General features: G+C 36.7%; 1 protein-coding gene across 1 annotated transcript in view; it reads right to left on the reverse strand.

Moving 5' to 3' along the window:
• The window catches only part of LOC107667811 (SH3 and multiple ankyrin repeat domains protein 2-like), a 44,365-nt gene extending 18,493 nt beyond the window's left edge, over positions 1 to 25,872 (reverse strand). Inside the window, exons 1-5 of the mRNA XM_016459525.1 lie at positions 25,715 to 25,872; positions 25,107 to 25,220; positions 18,693 to 18,774; positions 14,424 to 14,506; positions 13,146 to 13,270 (exon numbers count right to left, since the gene is read on the reverse strand). Of these exons, the coding sequence (XP_016315011.1) occupies positions 13,146 to 13,270; positions 14,424 to 14,506; positions 18,693 to 18,774; positions 25,107 to 25,220; positions 25,715 to 25,841 (531 nt within the window). The 5' untranslated portion in view covers positions 25,842 to 25,872. The remainder of the gene's footprint in view (positions 1 to 13,145; positions 13,271 to 14,423; positions 14,507 to 18,692; positions 18,775 to 25,106; positions 25,221 to 25,714) is intronic.
• Positions 25,873 to 27,591: the final 1,719 nt, after the last annotated feature.

The following is a 27,591-nucleotide window of genomic DNA, read 5'->3' on the forward strand; positions in this document are numbered from 1 at the left end:
CTCATTGTCACCATATATAATTTTGCCAATTAAAGGAGCAGAGAAAAAGTAGACATTCATTTATAAACTTAATTGTTTATATTAGTCATAGTTACATGTGTAAACATATTTATTCTATATAGGATATGCTTTTATTATGAAGGAACGTACCTGTGTATATTCTTTAAAATATCTATTTTGTATTACATGGGGGAAAAAATACAGTTTATTAATTTTCAGGTGAACTATTCCATTAAGAGTTAACCACGTTGATCTGAGTCTCTGTGTGTCACGAAACCGAAATCAGGTTAAAGACAGCTTTGGATGCAAAACTGGATTTTAGGAGGTTGTTGTACATACACATCTAAACACACCAAACAGCGATTTGCAATTGTAAAATTATCATTGATTATAACCGTTTGTGATTTCACAGCACAATAACAGACATAAATACACAACACACACATACAGATCTTGACTGATGGATGTGTGTGACGTGGTGAGCAGCCCACACTTGATTAAAATCTGATGAAATTAGCAGGCGATTATCCTCTGCACACAGAGTCAGCACAGAAAATAAACCATAAAACGATAAGCCTTCCATTTGGCTAATCATATCAGTTCAGCTCAGGGTCGTTCTGGTCACATTGTCTCAATGCACATGCATAAAAAAGTAAAATAAAATAAAATAAAAAACTCATAAACCAAATGAATTTCATTGCTTCTCTGCAGTACCCAGATGCATCACACAATTTATGCTTGCTGTTCTATTCAAGGACCTTAGAGATTGTCTCTCTCTGTGTGTGTGTGTTCACGTGCTGTTCATCCAACTTGAGAGTGTGTGTCTGTGACAGAGAATCTACAGGGACCTCCATATTTCATAAAGAATGATTTTGTGTCACATCTGGTCACTTCCAGAAGAATAAAGATGTGTACTGCACACACACACACACACACACACACACACACACACTCATATATATACTTGCTCAATAAGCGATTATGTAACAGTCTATCCAAGTTCACCCTTGTGGTTACATAATGCCACTCTGTGACACTAGGAGACCCCCTCCAGGTATCTCCACATAGACTTAAGACACTAACTAGTAGTAACAGAACAGTGAGGATACATGGACAAGGGAAGACTTTTACTATTTTATTTAGACCATAAAAAAACGGAACCATTCATCCACAGACCAGCACAAAAACATCTAAACTAATGTTATATATTATACAATAAGCCTGGAAAACATTATTTATGAGGTTTTTTGAAGCAAGTTTTGAAAATAATGCAATTCGGCCCAAACTTAGCCTAAAGGGACTTAGGTTTGAGCTTGGCATATGTTTCGTCCCAATCCAAACCCCCTGTCTTGTCTACTTTCCTGTCTGCTGTATCAAAAGGCCAAGAAAGAAATAAAAAAGGTGTGCAAACATGTGCATATCATCTGGCAAGGTCTAGTTATGTGTCTAATATCACACCTTAATAATCCAGAAACATCAGGAAATTTGAGACCGCTTGTGTCTCATGAGTGGAAAATTACATTTAAATTTTAAATTAAAGCATGCACTAATATTTATAACATGCATATAAACAAAAACAGAATAAAAAATGATTAGATATCTACATGATCATATCTGATATATATATAAACACTTTTTAATTAAATTAAAAAAAAATTCTGATAGAAAATATTATATGCTTCAATCAAAAAAAAAAAAGGCATCAGGCGTCTGTACAGATGAAAAATATGCATAACCGTTTAATACTTTTGTAAGCTGGCATAAAAATAAATAAATAAATATAAACCTACTGTTTGGATTGGAAAAAATAAGCCCTGGCATTATGTGCTCCAAAAATCGGCCTAACCAGGCCCATGCTGATAATTAAAAAAAAAAAAAAAATAGTCACACATCCTTGAAAAAAAAAAACATACAACTCAATGAATTCACATGGCTCCCATCTCTTAATCCCCAAGTCAAATCCACTATCATTACCAAGCATGACCCAACGTCAACATACACTCTCTAATGCGGCCTAGAGAGCTTGCAATCACAGCACTTCTGGCCTGATTTAGAGATTTACAGAAGGTTGTCAGAGGGCAATCATCCAGCCCAGATAAAACTCTATCCCTTCAAATGAAATCTCCCTCTTCCTGATACTTTCCGGAAAGGAGGGCGCTCTTTTGTCTTGAGTGGGGATAATTATGAAGAGTACAGGGGATCTGTACTCTTCACACTCACTCACACACGCACTTAAGCCTCATCCATTTTCCTGTCTGCATTGCTCTACGATAGCAGCACAGCTATCGGCTTGGCCTGGCCTGTACTTAAAGAAAGGTTGTATGATAAGACCTCTGTGGCCAAGTCCTCTATAGAGGAGATTAAACACAAGATAGTGTGAAAGACTCACTGAGACTATAGAATTTCCATTAAAGATAAAGTGGATGTCTAAACTGCATTTCTGGTCACTGGCTATGTCCGGACACAGATAAAAAAAATAATTATATACAGCTTGTATTAAGTTGCATAACATAATTACTTAAAATGTAAAACTCCTGCAAATAACTGAGGGAAATATAACTGAGTTACACTGCATAGAACTTGTCCACACAGGAAGTAGATGGATGCCTGATGCATTTAAGCTTTTTTAATATCCCTAGTGCAAGCCTTACTAAACAAATGCCAGTTTCACCAGATACCATATTTATGGACACCATAATGATGTTAAAGGGGTCATATGATGCGATTTAAATTTTTCCTTTCTCTTTGAAGTGTTACAAGCTCTTGGTGCATAAAGAAGATCTGTAAAGTTGCAAAGACTAAAGTCTCATTTCATTACACCAAATACACAAAATAATGTTTTTAGCAACATAATATGACCCTTTAATGCCACAGTATTTCTTAAATCAAATAATACAAATCACATTAAAATTCTTATTAAGGTAAGTTTGACCATAAGCACATTGGCCATATTTGCTTTCACTAGTTCATTTTTACTGTTAAAAAATGACAAATGGTCAGTGCCGATAGCCGCAACATGCAGACATGAAGCGCCATTGCGCTGAGGGCGTCCCGAGTTTCAATCCCAGCTAAAGGACCTTTCCCGACCCCGGCCCCTCTCTCTCCCCCACTTAATTTCCTGTCTCATCTACATGAGTCCTATAACAATAAAGGCAAAAATATATATCTTTTAAAAAAATGAAAAATTAATATTAAAAGTACAAATATTTGACATATTTATTTAATGTATTAATTAATATGATGTCATAACAGCTGCATTCATAACAATTTTACAAGAATGAGGTCGGTAAGATTTTTAATGTTTTTCAAAGAGGTTTCTTATGATCACCAAGGCTGCATTTATTTGATCAACAATACAGTAATATTGTGAAATATTATTACAATTTAAAATAACTGTTTTTTATGCATTTTATGTGATGGCAAAGCAGAATTTTCAGCAGCCATTAAATTGTATACGATCCTTCGGAAATCATTCTAATATGCTGATTTGCTGCTCAAGAAACATTTATTATTATTAAAAACAGTGAAAACAGTTGTGCTCCTTCAAATATTTGTGGAAACCATACATTTTTTAGCAGTGATCAATACAAGGTTCAAAAGAACAGAATTTATTCGAAATATAATATTGTAATTATCTTGCTGTCACTACTGATTAACTTAATGCATCCTTGCTGAATAACAGTATTGATTTCTTTAAAAGAAAAAGAACAGTAGTGTAAAAGCACCATGGTATTACCATCCCATTGCATAACTGAAACTGCCACATTGCTTTGCTTAAAGAACAACTGCATTGTCACTGCAGAAATCAGTCCTGTGAGCACCAACAAGCCAAAAGATCATCTCACAGTGTAGAAACCCCTAAACCAGGCTTAGAGAGTCGAAATGGAGAAAGCCAGCCTCTCGGGAGGAAACCATCATATAGCATATTGCAGTTACATGCATGCCTAAACAACCATGAGAGCTAATTTCTACCATGTAATAGAGTCATTCGCCCCTGAAATCCAAGCACTCAGGTATTGGAATCCATTATGAAGGTGTATTTTTATATCAATACAGGAAAAGAAATGTTTACACGCGGCCCAGTGCTGCACTCCAATGAAGAAAAAAAACAACCTCAAACCGCTACCTCGCTTTCATCACTGCGCTTAGACACAATGCTGGTGCCGTTGCTGGGCAACCGTTGCTCTGTGTTACAACATGAGACCTGGACCATCACATACACGCAAGAGGAAGGTCAGTAGCATCACTGGATTCCGTTATTCTGGAAATATTAAAAATAGGAAGATCTATTTTGTGATGCTTAAAAATGGAAATCGCGCAATGTTCCGGCCGGTAACTTTTACATTTAGTGTGACAGAGCAAAAGCTATGTACTGCGCTATACTTGGTTCGCAGTGCGTGAGGAGCAGGTTTCGGTGACAGGTTGTACGGTTATTAGGCCATGTGGACGCTCGCAGGCATCTCCTACAGTCCACAGACTTCCTCCCTGCTGGTTCTCTCTGTGCACACAGAACATTCTGGAGAGAAAGCATTAAAGACGAGAGAGATGTCCAACCGTCAACAAACACATCAACCAGCCATCACACTTAACGTTAGCAATTTTTTGAGCTACATAACCACAATTACATATTTTCATGACGTTTGTGACAGTGCAAGATATTTACAAGAACCAAAAATACTTGTTTAAACCACTAAAATAGTTTTAAATCAGCATATGATTTTTGTGTCAGTTTAGATGTTACGCAATGCACCTCCTAAATTCATGAAATAGCCTGATATAATTATTAAAAATGTTCACTCAAACATGGCTTTACGATTATATTTTCTAACAGCATGCACAACTTTTTTTTTTAACAGAAATTGGTGAGCCCTGCAAATGCATTATAGGTCAGTAAAAACTGATTATTTTATGGAATTGATAACTCATGCCCTGAGATACACTATTACCTAGGGCTGAGCGATAAAACGATAATGATAATTATCGCGATATAGTTTTCTTGGATAAAACGGTATCAACAGTTCGATATAATGTTTATGTGCCAAAAGTGGAACGAAACAGCGCTACTCATTTGAACCGCGCCACACTGACCGTTTGTCCGCTTGGCTGAAAGTTCAAACGGCAGCACAGCGCGAGCTCACTAGAGCGGATACGTTTACTTGCTGATAAGTCTCGGTCACATGACACTAAACAGCGCTGTGAGATCCAGTGTAAAGCGCTTGAATTCAGCAAAGAACACAAATTACTCTGTGATTTAAACTAGTTTAAAGCTGGATGAAACAGCGCTGACAAACAGGAGAAACAATGTGCGCAACGATAGAGTCAGAAGATATTTCAATATACAAATCACATCATTTACCATGGATTTACTAACTGCACCATGCTACTGTGGCAGAAATGTGGGATATTCATATCGAATTTTATTATATTATTGATATAGACATGTATTTAATTTATTAAAGGAGTAATAGAATATAGAGTTTGTGCATTTATACTAAATGTATTTAGATAATTGCATTTAGACTCAAGCTACTACTACTGTCAACTCAAGCTGCTGTCAAATGTGCATTTCTAGGAGACATAAACATTTATATTATTAATATTGCAGCCTGCACTGCAAACTGTGCTGAAGATTGAAACAATATCACTCATTAGAACATGCAGGAAAAAGTGTAAGTGACTGGGAAAGTGTAAAGAATAAAGAAAAAATGTGAAGTGTTTGTCACGTTCTGACCATAAAGAGTAGTTTAAAATTACAATTAACAGTCTGGTTTCTACAACTTTCACTTAGGAGCAAAAATCTGCCCTTAAACATGAAAGAAATAAAAATTTGAAATGTATCATGATAATTATCGATATCGACTGATATGAAAAAATTTGATCAAGACAGTAACATTTTTCATATCACCCAGCCCTAGTATTACCTCTTATATACAGAAAAGAAAGGTAAGTAAGATGCACAAATGCGATCAGATGAGAGTAAAGAGAAAGAGAGATACTCGTGCCCACACACCAAGGGCAAGTGGGTGTAGATGTATTTTCAGTAAATCCATCATTCTATTTTGTAGCTTCCTGGTTGATCATAACACCCTTCATATGCGACACCATTTCTTAAGAGTTTCTTATAGGCAATAAGATTAATTCATTGACTCTCAAAAGCTCCAGGAAATGTAGGAGTGAGAATCTGCAATTCAACCTCTGGTGCAGTTCACAGAAGGTAAAACAAATATGCTTTTTTAAAAAATAGATATTTACATCCCTACCAAATTTACTGCAAGCTTTCGTCATTAACGTAAAGCAAAACCAGGTCAAGTTCTCTGTGAGAGCTTCGCCTTGCTTTGTCCAGAAGGCTAGATTGTCCCTGGGACCTGACACATCCATACACCAAAGTGTGAGAGAGCAAAACAGCAGCGTCTCAACCTGATGTGGGTAGTGAAGCTTGCTTGGCTCCTGAAGGACTGACGGTCAATATCATCGACTGGACGATTAAAACGTGTTTATTGTTTCCGTGGTATTTGGGGAGAAGAGACGATGAATGAATTTATATACACAATTTATATACACGCTTTTTACATATACAAATACTTTATGCCAGACTGGTTAAGAGTGGTTAGAGTGCAATATTGCATTTGCATACACTTATGTTTTATATTTTATAAATTACGACATTGAGTGAAGCTTATCAAATTTTTAAATCATGAATCTAGATTAAAACTTACATAAGATTTCTATACATTTATATTAATATTTCAGGTGCTGTAACTAGTAACTACTATTTCTTTATATTTTGCCGTTTTCTAAAATCACACTTTCTCCTTCACTAGTTAGTTTTAAATAATCTGGCACTGTGATGAATTAATTTATCTTAAGTATAAATATTTCACATAGTATCTCAATTAATATACACTTGAAAAAAAAATTATTAGCAAAATTGCATTGAAAATAGTTTTAGCATGTCGCACTGCAGTACATCAGCAACCTATTAGATATTAAAACTGTCATTAGCATTGTAGGAACGTACGTTAAACTTCCTGCAAAATTACATAATCAAAATGCAGCTCCCACTGCTCTATCATAGAGCACGATTAAAACGTGTTTATTGTTTCCGTGGTATTTGGGGAGAAGAGACGATGAATGAATTTATATACACAATTTATATACACGCTTTTTACATATACAAATACTTTATGCCAGACTGGTTAAGAGTGGTTAGAGTGCAATATTGCATTTGCATACACTTATGTTTTATATTTTATAAATTACGACATTGAGTGAAGCTTATCAAATTTTTAAATCATGAATCTAGATTAAAACTTACATAAGATTTCTATACATTTATATTAATATTTCAGGTGCTGTAACTAGTAACTACTATTTCTTTATATTTTGCCGTTTTCTAAAATCACACTTTCTACTTTCTCCTTTAGTTTTAAATAATCTGGCACTGTGATGAATTAATTTATCTTAAGTATAAATATTTCACATTTCACATAAATTAATATACACTTGAAAAAAAAATTATTAGCAAAATTGCATTGAAAATAGTTTTAGCATGTCGCACTGCAGTACATCAGCAACCTATTAGATATTAAAACTGTCATTAGCATTGTAGGAACGTACGTTAAACTTCCTGCAAAATTACATAATCAAAATGCAGCTCCCACTGCTCTATCATAGAGCACGATTAAAACGTGTTTATTGTTTCCGTGGTATTTGGGGAGAAGAGACGATGAATGAATTTATATACACAATTTATATACACGCTTTTTACATATACAAATACTTTATGCCAGACTGGTTAAGAGTGGTTAGAGTGCAATATTGCATTTGCATACACTTATGTTTTATATTTTATAAATTACGACATTGAGTGAAGCTTATCAAATTTTTAAATCATGAATCTAGATTAAAACTTACATAAGATTTCTATACATTTATATTAATATTTTAGGTGCTGTAACTAGTAACTACTATTTCTTTATATTTTGCCGTTTTCTAAAATCACACTTTCTCCTTCACTAGTTAGTTTTAAATAATCTGGCACTGTGATGAATTAATTTATCTTAAGTATAAATATTTCACATAGTATCTCAATTAATATACTCTTGAAAAAAAAATTATTAGCAAAATTGCATTGAAAATAGTTTTAGCATGTCGCACTGCAGTACATCAGCAACCTATTAGATATTAAAACTGTCATTAGCATTGTAGGAACGTACGTTAAACTTCCTGCAAAATTACATAATCAAAATGCAGCTCCCACTGCTCTATCATAGAAACATTCTGGCTTAGTTACATTTAGACTCTTGGATTACTGTAAGGAGCTAATAATTCATGAAATCTTCGCCACTCATGAGAGCCAATCATTTTCTTCCCTTCTCTGCCCTTCCATGCGGTGCTGAGATCTTGGATCTGCTCTCTGTGCTTTAACACAAAGTGAGTGTTCTCTTGAATTTTGCATGCAAATGAACTTATTTTGCTGATGCAGAAAGGAGGACAACGTTCCCAATGCTTTTCGTGTCTCGTGGTAAGTCATCGCTGAAGTGTCAGTTCAGCCAGAACTGAGGGGCCAAGACAGGTGTTTTGCAGATAAACTTCCATCATCATTATATATTTATAATAGGGATGAGCAGGAGGGTTTACTAGTCATTTGACTAGTGATTAAAAGTGACAGTAAAGACATCTTACAAATAATGTTGCTCTATGAAAAAAATGCATCATGGTTTTCACAAATAAGAAAAATGAAAATTTGCTCACCATCAGACCATTCAGCATGTAGATGAGACAATTTCTCCAAATCTCCAAACAACAGACTGTTTCTTCACTGAAGGATTTGGAGAAATGTAACATTACATTACTTGCTCACCAATGGATCCTCTGCAGTGAATGGGTGCCATCAGAATGAGAGTACCAACAGCTGCTAAAAACATCACAATAATACACAAGTAATCCACACCACTCCAGTACATCAATTAATGTCTTAAGTAAAAAGCTGCATGTTTGTAAGAAATAGATTCACCATTACAGTGTTTTAACTATAAATTGTCACTTCTGTTCAAAAATATGACTCCGGAATTCATATTAATGCTTCATCCAGAGAAAATGTTCATCCCGTTGTCCTCTCACATCAAAATTCACCAATATATTTGTTTAAAGCTGTTCTGGACTGTTTTAGCTTGTAAATATGTGCATGTTTCTCTCCTGTTTCAGACTAGACAACTTTTTCTCTAAAGGAAGCAGTATTAAGGATAGAGGACTCATATTTTAGCCGGAAACAACAATGTAAAGTTAAAAAGGTCTTGATGAATTTGTTTCTTACAAACACACAGCTTTTCACTTCATAAGCTGTTAACAGATGGGCTAGAGTTGTGTGGACTACTTTTCTAGATTTTTAACAGCTGTTTGGACTCTCATTCTGCGGCACCCATCCACTGCAGAAGATCCATAAGTGAGTAAGTAATGTAAAGCTAAATTTCTCCAAATCTGTTCCGATGAAGAAACAAACTCATCTAGGCTACATCTTGGATGGACTGAGAGTAAGTACATTTTCTGAAACTTTTCATTTTCGAGTGAACTTTTCCTTTACGCAGCACCACTGTTTTCAACATTGATGATAAGAAATGTTTTTTGAGCAGCAAATGAGCATATGATTTTTGATTTTGAAAATGACTTTTTAAGGAACATGACACTGAAGACTGGAGTAATGGCTGCTGAAACTTCAGATTTACATCACAGGAATATATATAATCACTAATTGAACACACCAACACATGCTTCTTTAAATTCAACTCCTCTAAAGCACCTACGGCCATCAAAGCAGCACTTCTGCAACAAATTCACTGCATTCAACAGCACATTTTAGCATGTCGCACTGCAGTACATCAGCAACCTATTAGATATTAAAACTGTCATTAGCATTGTAGGAACGTACGTTAAACTTCCTGCAAAATTACATAATCAAAATGCAGCTCCCACTGCTCTATCATAGAGCACGATTAAAACGTGTTTATTGTTTCCGTGGTATTTGGGGAGAAGAGACGATGAATGAATTTATATACACAATTTATATACACGCTTTTTACATATACAAATACTTTATGCCAGACTGGTTAAGAGTGGTTAGAGTGCAATATTGCATTTGCATACACTTATGTTTTATATTTTATAAATTACGACATTGAGTGAAGCTTATCAAATTTTTAAATCATGAATCTAGATTAAAACTTACATAAGATTTCTATACATTTATATTAATATTTTAGGTGCTGTAACTAGTAACTACTATTTCTTTATATTTTGCCGTTTTCTAAAATCACACTTTCTCCTTCACTAGTTAGTTTTAAATAATCTGGCACTGTGATTAATTAATTTATCTTAAGTATAAATATTTCACATAGTATCTCAATTAATATCGCAATACACTTGAAAAAAAAATTATTAGCAAAATTGCATTGAAAATAGTTTTAGCATGTCGCACTGCAGTACATCAGCAACCTATTAGATATTAAAACTGTCATTAGCATTGTAGGAACGTACGTTAAACTTCCTGCAAAATTACATAATCAAAATGCAGCTCCCACTGCTCTATCATAGAAACATTCTGGCTTAGTTACATTTAGACTCTTGGATTACTGTAAGGAGCTAATAATTCATGAAATCTTCGCCACTCATGAGAGCCAATCATTTTCTTCCCTTCTCTGCCCTTCCATGCGGTGCTGAGATCTTGGATCTGCTCTCTGTGCTTTAACACAAAGTGAGTGTTCTCTTGAATTTTGCATGCAAATGAACTTATTTTGCTGATGCAGAAAGGAGGACAACGTTCCCAATGCTTTTCGTGTCTCGTGGTAAGTCATCGCTGAAGTGTCAGTTCAGCCAGAACTGAGGGGCCAAGACAGGTGTTTTGCAGATAAACTTCCATCATCATTATATATTTATAATAGGGATGAGCAGGAGGGTTTACTAGTCATTTGACTAGTGATTAAAAGTGACAGTAAAGACATCTTACAAATAATGTTGCTCTATGAAAAAAATGCATCATGGTTTTCACAAATAAGAAAAATGAAAATTTGCTCACCATCAGACCATTCAGCATGTAGATGAGACAATTTCTCCAAATCTCCAAACAACAGACTGTTTCTTCACTGAAGGATTTGGAGAAATGTAACATTACATTACTTGCTCACCAATGGATCCTCTGCAGTGAATGGGTGCCATCAGAATGAGAGTACCAACAGCTGCTAAAAACATCACAATAATACACAAGTAATCCACACCACTCCAGTACATCAATTAATGTCTTAAGTAAAAAGCTGCATGTTTGTAAGAAATAGATTCACCATTACAGTGTTTTAACTATAAATTGTCACTTCTGTTCAAAAATATGACTCCGGAATTCATATTAATGCTTCATCCAGAGAAAATGTTCATCCCGTTGTCCTCTCACATCAAAATTCACCAATATATTTGTTTAAAGCTGTTCTGGACTGTTTTAGCTTGTAAATATGTGCATGTTTCTCTCCTGTTTCAGACTAGACAACTTTTTCTCTAAAGGAAGCAGTATTAAGGATAGAGGACTCATATTTTAGCCGGAAACAACAATGTAAAGTTAAAAAGGTCTTGATGAATTTGTTTCTTACAAACACACAGCTTTTCACTTCATAAGCTGTTAACAGATGGGCTAGAGTTGTGTGGACTACTTTTCTAGATTTTTAACAGCTGTTTGGACTCTCATTCTGCGGCACCCATCCACTGCAGAAGATCCATAAGTGAGTAAGTAATGTAAAGCTAAATTTCTCCAAATCTGTTCCGATGAAGAAACAAACTCATCTAGGCTACATCTTGGATGGACTGAGAGTAAGTACATTTTCTGAAACTTTTCATTTTCGAGTGAACTTTTCCTTTACGCAGCACCACTGTTTTCAACATTGATGATAAGAAATGTTTTTTGAGCAGCAAATGAGCATATGATTTTTGATTTTGAAAATGACTTTTTAAGGAACATGACACTGAAGACTGGAGTAATGGCTGCTGAAACTTCAGATTTACATCACAGGAATATATATAATCACTAATTGAACACACCAACACATGCTTCTTTAAATTCAACTCCTCTAAAGCACCTACGGCCATCAAAGCAGCACTTCTGCAACAAATTCACTGCATTCAACAGCACACATATCAAAAAAATGACTATGAAGGATTTGTCCACACCACGAGACATTTTATCACACTTCAGTCTTGCTATTTTTGATCACAAGAACATGTTCTGAGAATAAACCTAACCTGATTGAAGTTTTGTGCTTGCTTATGACCAACAAGCCAACTGTTCAGACAAGCTAAGGACAAGTCGATTCTGAAAATAGGTAGTTTTGCAGATAGCAAATATATAGTGCCATACCAAAAATATAATCTCACTGCTCTAACCAAAATGGAATGTATAATCTGATAATAAGCACAAGGTGGTTAAAAACTGAAATGGTCAGAGTGAGCCCTCATCATGATACTTCTTAGCTGTCTTTGCTCCTTTTTCGGACTTGACAGGTTACAGATCCAAAGTACCTCAGAGGCATTAGAAATTTACCACCTCCAATAAATGCAAGATCACTCTCAGACAACTATCAAATTCAAAGCCCAACTTCTACAAAGAGTCATGATGGGTGATTACCGGCCTGACATTTTCAACTTTCAAATGAATTCAGAGTGTCAAGGTTACACCCTCATTCATTAAAAGTGAGAATTAAAAAAAGATAAGCTAGACTGCCTATGCAAAGGTTAGCCGTTTAAATGCAACCCAGACCAAAGAGCTCCAGAGACATCAGAAAACTGAGTTTCTGCACAGGACGGACCTCTGTGCGTTCACAGCTTTTTCCAAGAGTGCTCATCTCCTGCGTCTCTAAGCTACTCTGTCTCATTAAAGATGTAACCATGACCTTTCCTCATATTCACAAGCTCCGACTGTGCATAAACATTCTCCTGTTTGCACTAACGTGTGAATGATTCAGCAGCAAGCTCAAGATGAAGTCCCCTGCATGGGTCGGACATCACTCTTTCCAGCTGATCAGGGACCTTTCCATCCCTTCAGCAAGCAATGGCTTATGAGGCTTTCCAAAACAAACCGTAAGATTATGGAAACCCAATCGTGTTCTTACCTCGATGAGGAAGTCTCCAGTCCTCAAGCCAGCTTTCCATGCCACCCCTCCCTCATCCACAGACTCCAGATACTGCAAAGCAGGGAACGCCGGGGTCGGAGTGAACTCCTCAATAGGAGTATCCGCTAAAATCCAGGCCGTGCCAGACAAGACAGAACCAAAGGAAAGATATCGTAAAGATCAAAAGACAGTATGCTAGTTTTATGGGCCCAGATTAAACCTAATTCTGGACTACAAAATATTTTAAATATTATATATATATATGTATGTATATGTACTATTTAAATTAGATATTATTTATAATCCTATCTATGTAGTCTATGTTTAAGCTTGCCATTACTCAAAAACATGCTGAAAATAACATGCTTTTACATCGATGGTATGAAAAATACAATTCCTATGAAAACGAGTGCCTGGTAGCACAATGGATAATGAGTGTGGCTAAACAAGAGCATTTGGTCTGATGATACATGATGCAAGCTGCAATGCATCCATCCAACCAAATCAAAAATGAATGCAGGACTTGGGACGTTTATATAACCAGAGAAAATGCATGCATGGATGTCACTGCTGACAGTGTGGGGAGAAGCACTGGTCTGGAGCCTGACAGAACGAGGGGCATCGCAAGACCTGATGCAGAAAGCAGCCACGGTGCACCACTCGCAACTTCAAGGGATCTGTGGTGCACTAAAAGTGTTGCAGTTGTGGATGGGAAGGAGACTTTTAGGGTCTATCTTAAGTAGTTAATACATTGCATAGTTAAAGGTTTGTTGAAGTTAAATACATTTTTATGAAGGATTTGTGAGTGAATTAAACGCTTTAGCCACAGAAAGAAACAGCTGGACTGTCAGACTCAGGAAGCCCTTGAGACAAAGTGCCAGCAGAGCCCTAATGCAGTCAAACACAAGCCAAGCACATGGAGCAGGGAATGGGTGGGGGTCTGTATTTACACTTCACAGAATTGACAAGCCCACTTAAATGCATCGCAGTCAAGTGATGGACACGCTGACACCAAGATATGCATTAATTCAAAAGTTCTTCACATGGATGCAATTCATGCAGCTCAAGCCACGCAGACACATCAAATCAAGTGCGCGCGCGACGACACGCTTTGAAATCAACAGAAATGACGTTAAGTGAGGGGGTACAAAAAAGGGGATAGGAAACAGCGTGAAATGAAGGACCAACACGGTTTGATTCTCGAGGGTGTAAAGCATGAAGTGAGGAACAGTTATGATGAGGCGGCGGAGACGACGAGGGGTCCGTCTTTCTCCCTACCTTTCGCCCCTCTCAACACGAACCCGAATCCCTCGTTATCCTTCTTCTGCAGCACGACCGTCTTTTCGTTGATAACGCAGTCGCTGTGGAGAAAATTCCGCGCATAACGACCGTTATTACAGCCTATCATCCTCATCATCGCCACCGCCGAGCGCGCGGAGTGATGCTTCATCCCGACAGGCGTCGGCTGAGCGGAACTAATCATTTTTGCGACGAAGAGCGCGATGTGACGAGAGTTGTAACCGTTGAAAAAAGCTCACCGCACGCTTTATCTGTCGAAGAAGGAGCTGTAACACCGGTTAAGAAAGGCAGGGCCCGGTCGCCGGCGAGATAGCGTGTCGTAAGCGAGAGACATAACCGCCAGATGAAGGATGAAAACCACCAGAGGAAAACATGAGCGGTAATCTTAGAGGAATGGGTATGAGAGAGAGAGAGAGAGAGATGGTTTACAGTGCCACAGAGAAAGAGCGAGCGCGCGAAAGAGAGAGAGAAGAATGTATGCATGTGTGCGCGCGCGACTAAAAATAATTTTATGTGTGCATTACAGATTGGAATCGTAAGGTATTTAACGATTATGATTTCTCTTAACGATTTCGGTTGCGCTCACATAAACGATCATTTTAGTATTTTTTAAATAATAATTATCTAGAAATAAGAATCTAATCGCATTAAAGCCCTCTGCAATCTGTTACCAAATTATGCCAAATTTAACAGAACAGATATACATAAACAAATAATGAGAAATGATCACTTGCAATTATTTCAAAAAGTGTTTACACAGACTTCTTAATGACTTTAAATAGACTTTTTAGGGGAAAAAATGACCCCACCTATTTATTAAGTAGGTAAATATATTTTTAAAATTCATTCAGTCATTCATGCTTTTAGGTGAACTATTTCTTTAACACAAGTCAAAACTAATTTTTGGGTCAAAGAAATTCACTCAAAAAGTCTTTCGAATGCAATATGAGTTATTAATTCGAAATTCTGTTAGAAGAGAGACTATTTCTAGTAGTTACACTATGGTGGTGGTTGTCCTGAATGACACCAAAACATCTTTGTGACACTGAGTGTTACTTCCTGCTTAGCACCATCAATATCCTTTCCCAAAACACACACCGCAAGCAAGCAGATCAATTACTGAAGGTGTTCAACTGTAGAAGCCACCGGAGATATCCAGAGATATGCTGTTTGAATATGATAGCACTGGAAAGCAAATGTTCTCTCTCTTTCCCTGAAGGACAAGAGGGCTTACCATCTTTTAGATGGTGTATTAAATCCAGTCCTGGAAATCAAACCGGGGTACTGAATGGGTAGCGAATTGCTCAAACTGCAGCTCTCACAAAGAGCTGGAGTCTCATTTCCACATGGTACGTTAACTTCATTCATATCAGGAAATGGGATTGTGGCCTGTGCCAATTCATTTTACTGCACTTTGTGTCCTTAGAATGAATCAGACCCTAAAATAATCACTGAAGGTCATGAACCGCGGCTCTAGATTGATTAATTTAACGGCCTAAAATACACCCGAAAAGATCTTCTTGAAGTGTTTATAATCCCATAAAAACTTTATCTGGCATATTGACAAAATAGGCTTAACCTGTGATCGCAAGACCTCACAGTCTTAACTATAAGATAAAGTCTTATTGAAATATTGAAAGAGCTCTGAGCTCAAAAGGTAGAGTGCTGACTCCTGAGGAATGATGCATGGTTGTCATGGCAACATAATCTGCTTTAAAGGGGACACTGTGGCGATGTCACAGAGCAACAAGGTCATTAATATCCCGGCCTGTTAGAAGGGGGGAAATATTATTTGCTCATAATGCATTTATACCTGTGTGTGATCTCATTTCAAACAATGTTACTGCTGTCATCACAGAGCGATATTTATACACCGTTGTGGATTAGCTATTTAATAAAAACGAAATAATGCATCTTAAATCCAGTCAAAATCCATTCGTATTTATCCTACCAAAAAGTTTACAGTGGAATCCATTGTAAATTTATTAATCATAATATATAGAGCATGTCTGCAAAAGACTGACATAACTAGCAGGTATCTTGCATGTATCTGTGACAAGTTCACCTAAGAGCACCCGTGTCCTTTTGTACGGCTGTCACTCAAGCTCCCTGCAGCAGGAAGTATCCTGCACTGCATTGCCTTGGATTCTCTGTCTCCATGACAACCAGCTCAGAGCGAGGGGTGTGTCAGCTGGGTAGGAGTATAGCCGGATGCGAGAGGATCTTTCTCTTTTTTGGCTTTTTAACACCCTGTGACAAATGTGTAAAGTTCACAGTACAACAAAAACTACATTTTTAAGAACTAATATTACCCTTAAAGGGACAGTTCACCCAAAAATAAAAATTCTGTCATTAATTGCTCACCCTCATGTCGTTCCAAACCCATAATACCTTCGTTTTTCTTCGGGACACAAATTAATATATTTTTTATGAAATCCGAGAGCTTTCTGACCCTGCATAAACAGCAATGCAACTGACATGTTTAAGGCTCAGAAACATAGCAAGGACATCATTAAAATAGTCCATGTGACATCAGTGGTTCAATCGTAACTGTCTATGCAGGGTCAGAAAGCTCTCAGATTTCATCAAGAATATCTTAATTTGTGTTCTGAAGATGAACAAAGATTTACGGGTTTGTAACGACACGAGGGTGAGTAATTAATGGCAGAATTTTTATTTTTGGGAGAACTATCCCTTTAAATAACAGGGCTATTAAAGTTCAGTAGCTAAAAATAATGTTATTGTTTAAAATAAAAATCGTATTTCAAATAAGATTCCCAGACTGCATAGAAAACCAGAGATATGTGGCTAAAATCACACTGCCAATTTATTTCAAATGTGCAGATTGACAGCCACATATTATGACATCACAATGTCAGAGAGCTGATTGTTTTTTTTAAATGCCATCAAAGTGTCTGCATCACGCAGTGACGACCCCAAGCTCGAGCGTTGCTAAATAACCGGCCATTTAAAGAGTTTTCACACACTTCAAACCTTTTTTCCCCTGTCAATAACAATGTGCTTGTGCGGTGCTTTGTGTTAAATCATATTGGGGCGGCAAAGTTTTGGGAAATGATGGTTTGTGCAAAAGGATGCGCAGGTAAATGGATAATTCGTGCTGTACTTTGATACACTCACAAGAATAGTTATTAATAATAGGAATCTGATGCATCACTGGTCTTAAGTAATTGATTAATCAATCGTTTCAATTTTCTTCTTTGCTTATACTTTATTAACCTATAGGGAATTTTGTCTTTGGGGGTAAATCAAATGCATATAAAATATAAACTTTTAAGATTTTAAAAACAACCTGGCCATTTTTACAGCTTAGGTAAATCAATCAATCTATTAACCTACACTGTAATAAAAAATTTAAAAAAAAAGATGTAAATAAAACAAAGATTACTGAAGTACGTTTTACAAGAAAATATGGTAACGCTTTACTTAAAGGCTTTATGTATAATGCATTATAAAAGGTTATTAAAGGGTATAATGCATTATAATTATTTATAATGTGCATTGTAATACATTATATCTTGTCGTAAATAATTATATTTACAATTATTCATGAGATTGTACAATGCATTACAAGGCATAATTAATGCATTAAAACTACTTTTATAATGCATTATACATAAAGGCTTTAAGTTAAGTGTTACCGAAAATACACTTTCAGTCTTTCTACTTGTGTTGCTTGCTGTTTCTGTGTGATTATTTGTGAAATTTACTCTACTGTTAAATCCTACAACAAATTTATTTCAGTGTATTAAAATGATCTCCAGGCCCAGACAGAGTCTGCACATCTTTTCCCCACATTTTCTTTGTGATGATTTTGGTGAAAGATCTGGAAAATTCTATGAAATATGAAAAATTTGCTATACAGGGGAAGTAATTACAAATGATTTAATAAACTTCTTTTTTACTTTGTGAGTGACATTCCTGTGGAATTCCGCAGGCGCAGATTCCGTGTAGACCTGATGATGACATTTGAGCTGTTATTCTGGTCCGTTTCTTGCCTTTCACCATCATAGCTGACCTTGTTGAGGCAAAACATACTAAAATCTGAAACCGCAATGTTGTTTACAGAAAAACGATCTGATTTAAAAAAAAAAAAAAAAAACTCTGTAACCTTTTTTGAACTGTAAATATGTACGCAAGAGAGAGCCCATTTCAAACTACCATCATGTATTGAACCCGTCACACTTTAAAAAACATGGTCAGAAGGATTAGAAAAATGTTTGATCATACCTTGATGCATCAAAACTGTCATAAGATCCCACAGTGTAGTGTCGAAAGAGCTTCCTTCTCTCCGATCGGTCTGCCCGGGCATCTGTGAAGAAATATTCACAGACATTTACTTTAGATCACCCCAATTATGTAATATTTCAACCTTGCATAGTGCTGAAAATCTGTAGTGCTCAGAAAGTGTCATAAAATTATTTTTTATTCATTATTTTCACACATAAACAAAAGTTACGTCCTAAATTCTGATGTGACTGCGTTCAAGCACTAACCCAGCAAACTTTGAACGCTTCAACATCATTATCATCACTTTCACACCGAATATAAAATGTGCAAAAAGAATAAAAATAGTCACCAGAATTTTTGAGAGGTACAGCAGATGTGATAAAGTGAGAATGTTGTAAAGGTTCGGTTACATAATTGCATAAAAAAGCTGTCTAGTCACATATCGGTCTTACTGTGTGCCATATGTCACACAGTCCCAGGTGCTATTTTTTAAACACATTTAATAATTTAGCCAACTGTGCTCTAGAAAAAAAATTTAATATGAAATAACAAAAGGTGCTTACAGTTTCACCACACAGTACCTTGACACGCATATTGTCACTGACAATCAATACTAGCATGACACACACACACACACATATAAAAAAATAAAATAAAATAAAATAAAATCACATTTCTTGAACACGCCGTGAGCTTAAAGTAAATCCACAATTTATAACAGTGAATTCAAAATCAGCACTAGACCAACTATACCACCTTCCGTGTTTAACTGCAACCAATAAAAAGCTCTTTGGAAGACAGGGACCACTTGGCCCATAATGGAGCCAAACTAGACTAGTCCTCCGAGAGAGTTCAGGAAGGCCAAATATTGACTGCATTTTATGGAAGGAACCAGGATAAGAGCTAACAAAGCTAATGAAGAGACTTTTTTTATGTCGCAGAGATTAATCGTTTACACGGCTCCGCTTTCGCTCTTCCGAACTTCTCCGAGGGGAGCGTTCGTTCTAGGCCGCTCCTACGCCATGATGTTTGTACAACAACAAACCAACAACTGTCCACAGAGGACTTGGACAAATGGATAAAACACTGGATTAATATCTGAATTTAATCGAATCACCTTAATGTTAAGCACATCCCCCAAAGTTTACTTATATAAGGAAGGCTAATTATATCTACGGAGGAAGGACACCCATTAACGGAGACACAACTGGTGATAATAAAGATCCTGAGCAACCGTGTACACATATTTATCCATTAATGAGATTCTCGAGGAGTTTGTTCTGCAGGCTGCAGCTTCTGAAAACTGCACCACTTGTATTGTCCTCTGCGATTCTGTTGATACACGTTGATATCAGTAGTCAGGAGGCTGCGTGGGATTCAACACTTTCCCCTTCCAACCTACTCACTGGTTAGCTGTTAAAGTTACAGACTCTCAATTCTTCGTTGAGCTGAAACGTTTTGATGTTCAAACAAAAGGAGGTTTAGATTCAGTGCAATTCTACAGAGACATCCGTTCTATCCTGTGACTGCTAATGTAAGATGTCCTCCCCATCTGTCAGTTGTTTCAAATATATAAAAAGGCAGTTTAATGAATATTTTGGTTAATCAAACTGTTTTAGCAAAACATGGCCATCAAATTCAAAAAATAGCATTCAAATCGGCTTTAAAATGTGAATCATGAGAATTTCTGAAAAGTATGCATTTGGCACTCTAAGGCTTATTTTTTGCCATTTGTATGGAAACGAATCAAATAATATTGAGGTCAGACTGGACCTGTTATGATGCATCTCATCAACTGAATAAATCAAAACTGAATCGTTTGAGTGTGCAAGTGAATCATCACACTCTGAGCCTTGACATTACCATTTATAGATGTGTTTTGTCAGGTTGTGCATTATCCAGTTTTGTTTCATGCATAAATCTGAACAGAGGAATTTAATATCAAGAGATATGGATGTTATAATTAATTGGATGAATAAAATGGCCACCACATCTCTTTTTCATTCTCTTTCTCACATCTTAATTGAACACCCTGTCTGTTTTCTGTAGCAGCTGTGTCGTATTTCCAACAAAAAGTGTTCTGGCACGTACACAGGGCCACACGTACTTGACACAAGCTTTGTTCCTCTGTGGACAGTGTGAGGAAAAAAAGTCTATTTGACATGAAGGCGAGCAGCGATGACAGTTGCTACAACACCTGATTTATAACCACCAGGGGTAACTAGCTGTGTGGCTCACTTGATAAAATTCATAAAGATAGTAAACGTGCAGCAAGCACGACTTGAAGGATGCAAAACTTTCAAGGCAGAGTCAGAGCGCACCACTGGAAAAAAAAAAGTAATAACTATAATATTCTGCCAGTCACACAAGTTTTACAACTCTATGACTAGGTCACAGTTTCTCACTCAATATAATAAAAACATTATCTGATTTGTCATCTTTGACAAAGCTACAACATGATGGAGAACTGAATTAGATCGAAAAATGACCCCAAGACGATTTTGATATTTGATTTGGATATTTTACTACAATTTGTTTTCGACAACTGTTCAAGGCTTCTGAAACTGACACAAAAGTCATCAAGATCCACAATTACCTCAAAACCCAAGTGAAAAGACTCAAAACACAAGAAATACTACAAAAAAAAAACGCAACTGAAATTTTATTGACAATAGACTCAAACTAATCATTCCTATATAATTGTCCACATCGTAATAAAGAGCGCAGAGCAAAACATGCAATTATTGGTGGCACAAATCCGTAATTCGTCACAAAACTCCTCAGTCTGCAACATCCTCAAATCGACATACCTCCAAAATGAACCTTCTTCCTAGATCTGCTAGTCTCGTCCATTGGTCCCCTTTAGTTCACCCCCGAGTCAATCCGAGAAACACTTAGTTCTCCTTGCCTGAGGGGCGATTGCCACTTTTCTCGATCCCTCAGGCCCTGACGCCTAACTTCCCATCTCCAAAAACTCTTGTGTCTCCTCGAGCGCTCAGGTGAGAGCTGACCATCAGCATCACACACATGGAAAAGAGAACCGTGGCATTGGAAAAGATGGTATGTAAGCTCTGTTCTCAGTACCGTGAGAGGGAGAGAGAGTGTGTGAGACAGGGAAAAAAAAGATGCCACAAAAAGAGGAAAAAAATCTTACCAAGGCCCACTCCATAGCAACAAGGTTTGTACAGTGTAGAGCATGTTTCCATGGAAATATATCAATCAGGAATGTGCATGAGTGTTGCTCGGAAAGGTTCAAGAGACTTCAGTAGATTACTTGTGCTGCTGCTAACCAGCTGATGCTGGATTTAACTGTAGCCGATTTTGGACACTGCACTAGATAGTCAACTTTTAAGGCTATCCAGCAGCGTATGTTATGTATCTTGGCTAGTTGTTGGATTCACCGCAAAATAAGACAGATTTGGGCAACAATCTTCAAAAAATGTGATTACAATAACCATGAAAGCATCGCTATGGGAACCAAATGACAATTTCATAAATCAATGAAAGAAATCAGCTGTCCTTGCAACTCTTCAAAAGCGCTTCGCTCGTAGTGTGCATTGTAGTAGCCATGGATTTCAAGGCTGCCAATGGCTCCCATCTCAACATAGCATTTCTCACCTTTTCACACTGCCGCCCTGCTTCTTTTGCAACACTAGCAAACATGGATGAGATTCAAAATGCCTCAGGTGACACTTATACCAAACATAGCAAGCATTTTCACCTCCGATTACTGCTAAAAAGTGCACAAATTGATCAAATGTGTTGCGACAACTCAATTATTGGCAATAACATGAGGAATAAAATGGTATAGGCAAAAGATCAAATTTTGCCACCAATTATGTATTTGGGTCAATGGCGTGCATGCATTTTTCGTCCTTATTTATTAATTTATTCAAATATATATTAAAAGTGCAATTTACACATCTTTATTTATTTAAAATGTTCAATTATTAAAATAATTATCATAGGGAATTTTACTTCACAGATAATACCACATTAAATATTTTTTTTCTTGGGAAAAAAAAAACTAAAAACACATAACTTCAAACTAGATATATAGACACTGTTATTGTTAACTTAAAATACTTTCTCATTTAACAAAGACAACTATGCAATTATTAACCCGAAAAGTATAAACACTCTGGCGCTTTCAAAACACTGCTATGTTTATTTGAGAATTCCAACTTAGCATAGCAACACTGGCTCAACCAGTAGAATGAGTTTAGGGCAGGGCTACTTATTTATCCAACGAATAGCACACAGGAAACCTGTTTGAAAACCATTTTTTTTACAATTCAGTTCTGAAATTACACACTTCACCTTTAATAACAGCATTTATGTTAGCCGTACAGATGCAGAAGCACTTACTGTGCTTCTGCAGCACAACCTTAAGGCAAATGTCATGTTCCATCACATGACGGGTGAACTTAGATCTTACAGTCTGAGAGCTGAGTCAGCCAGACTCACTCCCCGAGTCACATGGGCCAAAGCCTCTCGGCCAATGACAGCTGTCGTTCACCACACCTCCATTCTGCTCGCCACATGCTGTCATGAACAGCTCTCCATTTGTTTCGTGTAGCTGCCAATAGCTGTCTTACTGTACATGGTCATAAGCAACAATCTGGACCACAGCAGAGAATTGTGTTGGAGATTTTAGACTAAAGCATGATTGTAGATTAACAACAGGATTTGGATAATTTCATTATGTCAAGTGTGTTGCAATGCAAAGCTTTTTACGGTTACTGTTATAAAGGTTCGGATGTGTTTCAATGAAGAAAAATTCTAAACGCCTCTATGACACCACAGACACATACAGGGCTGAAAAACGCACAGTAGCTGCACTGATGTGGAAGGCATTCATTTGGCCCAAAATAACAACTCTCAACAGAATGTTGCCCCTGGCCCCTTCTGCCAATTTGCACAGCGAACGTTGAGTGCACACACCAAAGCTACACAACAGCCAATGATTGTACTTACAACTAAAAAAAAATCTAAATTTAACTAGAGTAGAGCTATGATTGCTGTTAATGGCATTCCTGTGCTCTGTCCAATTTGGATATAATGCGCAAATCAAATTCTCAGGTGCTCATTCACACCGGTGGTTGACGGATGAATGCGATTATTTGATCTGAGAGGTGCTTTGTGGCCTAGTTGCAAATGAACACTAACTGAATTAACAGCCTGTTATCGCCGCAAGGCTCCTCACATATTCTGCAGGTTATCAGAGCACTGGAGAAGAATAGAGTTAGAGAAGACATAATAAGAGGAGCGGGAAAAGTGTTTCTTCCCCTCACCTTGTAATATGTCGAACAATTGTGTAATTTGAAGTGTACACTTTACTGGTGATAGTTCACCCAAAATGAATATTCTGTCATCATTTACTTACCCCCATGTTGTTCTAGATTTGTATGATTTTTTTGTTCAGTGGAAAACAAAAGAAGATATTTAACAGAATGTTCATGCTGCACCTTTTCATACAATGCACAAAGTAAATGGTGACCAGGGGCTGTTAGGCTCCAAAATCAGAAAGAGCATTATAAGAAGTACCAAAAAGTAGTCTATAAGACTCAGGTGATATATTGCAAGTCTTCTGAAGCCATATGACAGCCATTGGAAAACATAAGAATTTCAAAAAATACCTTCACTGCAGCTCTGAAATCTCATTCAAGTCTATTAAAATATGCTGTATGAAGACACTTCATGCAAAGTTTGACATCAATATCAACATTGGTTGTCACATTTCAAAACTACTGTACAGCTTCAACTTTGGAATGTAGCATAGAAGTGGTATGGACTAGTTTCGTTGTATGAAATAGAGCAGCATGAACATTCTGTCAAACAGAATGAAAACTTAAATTTCAAACACTTTGAAAATATCAAAACACGAAAAATAAGGAATGTTGCATTTGCAATTACCTAAAATAAGTTAAGTGACTACAACTAAAACATAAAATACAATAATAGTAAAATAGCACTGGTGTGTGTTGAGTTCACTATCCCTCCTGCGTCAGCAGCACCACATGCATACGCTGTGATAATCTTGTGAAGAGAAGAAATTGTTGAATAAAGTTCTTATTTTTGTTTTTTGTGCACAAAAAGTATTCTCGTAGCTTTATAAAATTACGGTTGAACCATGATGTCACATGGACTATTTTAACGATGTCCTTACTACCTTTCTGGGCCTTGAACGTGTCAGATGCGTTGCTGTCTATGCAGGGTCAGAAAGCTCTCAGATTTCATCAAATAAATAAATAAATTGCGTTCTGATGATAAACGAAGGTCTCACGGGTTTGGAACGACAGGAGGGTGATTAATTAATGACAGAAGTGTCATTTTTGGTGTACTATCCCTTTAAGTTGGCATGACAGTGAATGAGAACATGTTCAAAGTGAGTGTTTGTGTGTAAACACTCACAGGGCCTGTCCTCGTTGGGTTTGCTTGGGATCTCTTCCACGCATTCTGCTGGGAACCAGCCTACATTCCCTCGGGCACTGCCTTCCCAGAATCCTCCTTCTCCAATACTGAGAACTACGTATGAGAATGTCAGCAAAAATATAAATATAAAACACTCTTCTCATTATTTACAAACTGCATGTGCAATCCTATATATGACACTAGGAAAAATGCCCGTTACACATACAGCTCTTTTAAGATCACTTCGGCATTAACAGGCATTCTGACCACTTCACTATGGATGTGTATAAATTTACACATGACAATATAATATATCAGACATATGCTGATGTTATCCAATGAAGTCTTCATTCCACTGAAACCTCTCTAGTTCATCTCTTTCTGTTTGTGAAGTGTTGCTAGCTCTGGCCAGGCATCGCCTGGTGCCGAAGGGCAGAATCTGTGAATTCTTGCTCTCCATATGGCAGGAGAAACTGCACTGCCTGCTACAAACCAGCTTTTCCCTGCATTTGGTGCACACACTCTTAAAAATGTCCATATTTACTATCAATAACATATGGTTTAATTGAGTAAATTTAAACTGAAATTTTTTTTAGAGATATATGTACCTTTGACCCTGTCGTTCTTATACAAAGCGATTTCTCCCTCGCCCTGCGGTTGGTAAGACTTGACCACCATATAGTGTCTTCCTGGCACAGCACTGTAAAGCTTGCGTTTGGACCCTGGAGTGTCCATGCCGGAGTAGGCATCCCTGTTGGCACGGGGACTGGTGGGAATACAAACAAAAAAAAAATGTTGAAATGATAAACAGAATTATATTATAATACAATATAACACACACACACACACACACACACACACACAACTTATATATATACAGTCAAACCAAAATTTATTTAGACACCTTCAACATTTCTCAAATTATATCAGTTTATTTGCTAGAGTTTAGAAAATGGTAATAAAATATGACAAGAACTCAGAGTTAAACTGTGTCAGAACAAATTCATCTACTTTATTTTGCTATCCTCATTGAAATAATTGAACTATAGTGTCCTGCACCCACTAGTTAAAAAAATATAAAAAATTATATCTGGTGTCTGAATCATTTTTGGTTTGACTGTATATCAAAATGCTACTGACTACAGTTAATTTTCTAGCTGAAAAAAGCTTAAATTATTTAATTGCTAGTAAATTTTTACAATTAATTAAAAAGAAATGGAAAAAATTAAATGTGAAAGTTTGAAGTAGAAAGCAGTAGTAGTATTTTCGTACATCACTATTAGGTTGTTCTAGGTATTTGTTCATTCAGTATACTGTTTTGTCATCTGTTGTTTCTTTTAACTGTTCAATCCATCTAGCGTTATTGGTCGATATTGAAATGGTCACCAGTATAAGCATCCCTTCTTAAGTAAACCAAAAGTTTAAGCACCCTTTGAAACAAAATGGTTTTGATGTTGCCATGGAAACTGCATCCTTATGGTTTCCAACTCTTGATGATTTCAGGACCACTGTAACACAGAGATTTACATCGGAGTTTTGTCTGCCGGCATCTCCGTCTATAAGGACAGGGTACGAGTCAACCACTTTGCATGGTGAGTGTCATTTTATCTGTGAATATCTCCTTAGACGTCTCCTTAAATTTGCGTTGAAATAAACACAACTGAAAGCTTGTGGATACAAATTTGTTTAATCTTTTATGTCCCATTCCCTCTCTTTTTTTGTGTTTCAGGTTGAAAATTGTAAAAATATCTTTTAAATCTAAACAGTTTTTTATACAACTAAGAAAAGAACTGGTATGTACAAAATTATGTATTTGTTTAGACTTGTTTTTCATTTAATCTCTCTTTACTTGATTATTGTGTCTAATTATGTTCATTATTACCTGCTGTTTACTTAAGAAATAACTGAAGACTACAATTTAATTAATATTTTACTTTTTAAATTTGAAATCATATCTTTTGCTGTAGTATCAAAATAAAATAAAAAAATGCAAAATTGTGATTGGTACTAACAACTGAAACTGTTACATACTAAAATGGATAATTTGCTAAAATCTGCTTTGAGCTCAACAAACCTTTTTTTCTCGTTTTCTTCCGTCTGATCTCTGTTTTTTTTTTCATAATGTGTTTCACAGACTGAGAACAGAGAGTCTTTATTGGGTTTCAACATGATGAACTACAGAGCTTGTAAGAACTTATGGAAGGCCTGCGTGGAGCATCACACGTTCTTCAGACTGGAGCGGCCCGTTCCTCCGGAGAGAAACCTCTTCCTGCAGTACTTCACCCTCGGATCCAAGTTTCGCTACTGGTGAGAACATTAGAAGAGTTTGAACTCGTGTGTTGTTTTTTTGGTATGGGCTGTGTATCACCAGCAAAGTCACGATACGGTACATATCACGATATAGAGGCCACGGTGCGATACATATCACGATACGGGACTATATTGAATTTCACCTCAGAAGAGTTTAGTAAAACAGCTGTTTATT

Source organism: Sinocyclocheilus anshuiensis, unplaced genomic scaffold (assembly GCF_001515605.1).
Source record: "Sinocyclocheilus anshuiensis isolate Anshui unplaced genomic scaffold, SAMN03320099.WGS_v1.1 scaffold2661, whole genome shotgun sequence".
Lineage (NCBI taxonomy): Eukaryota > Metazoa > Chordata > Actinopteri > Cypriniformes > Cyprinidae > Sinocyclocheilus > Sinocyclocheilus anshuiensis.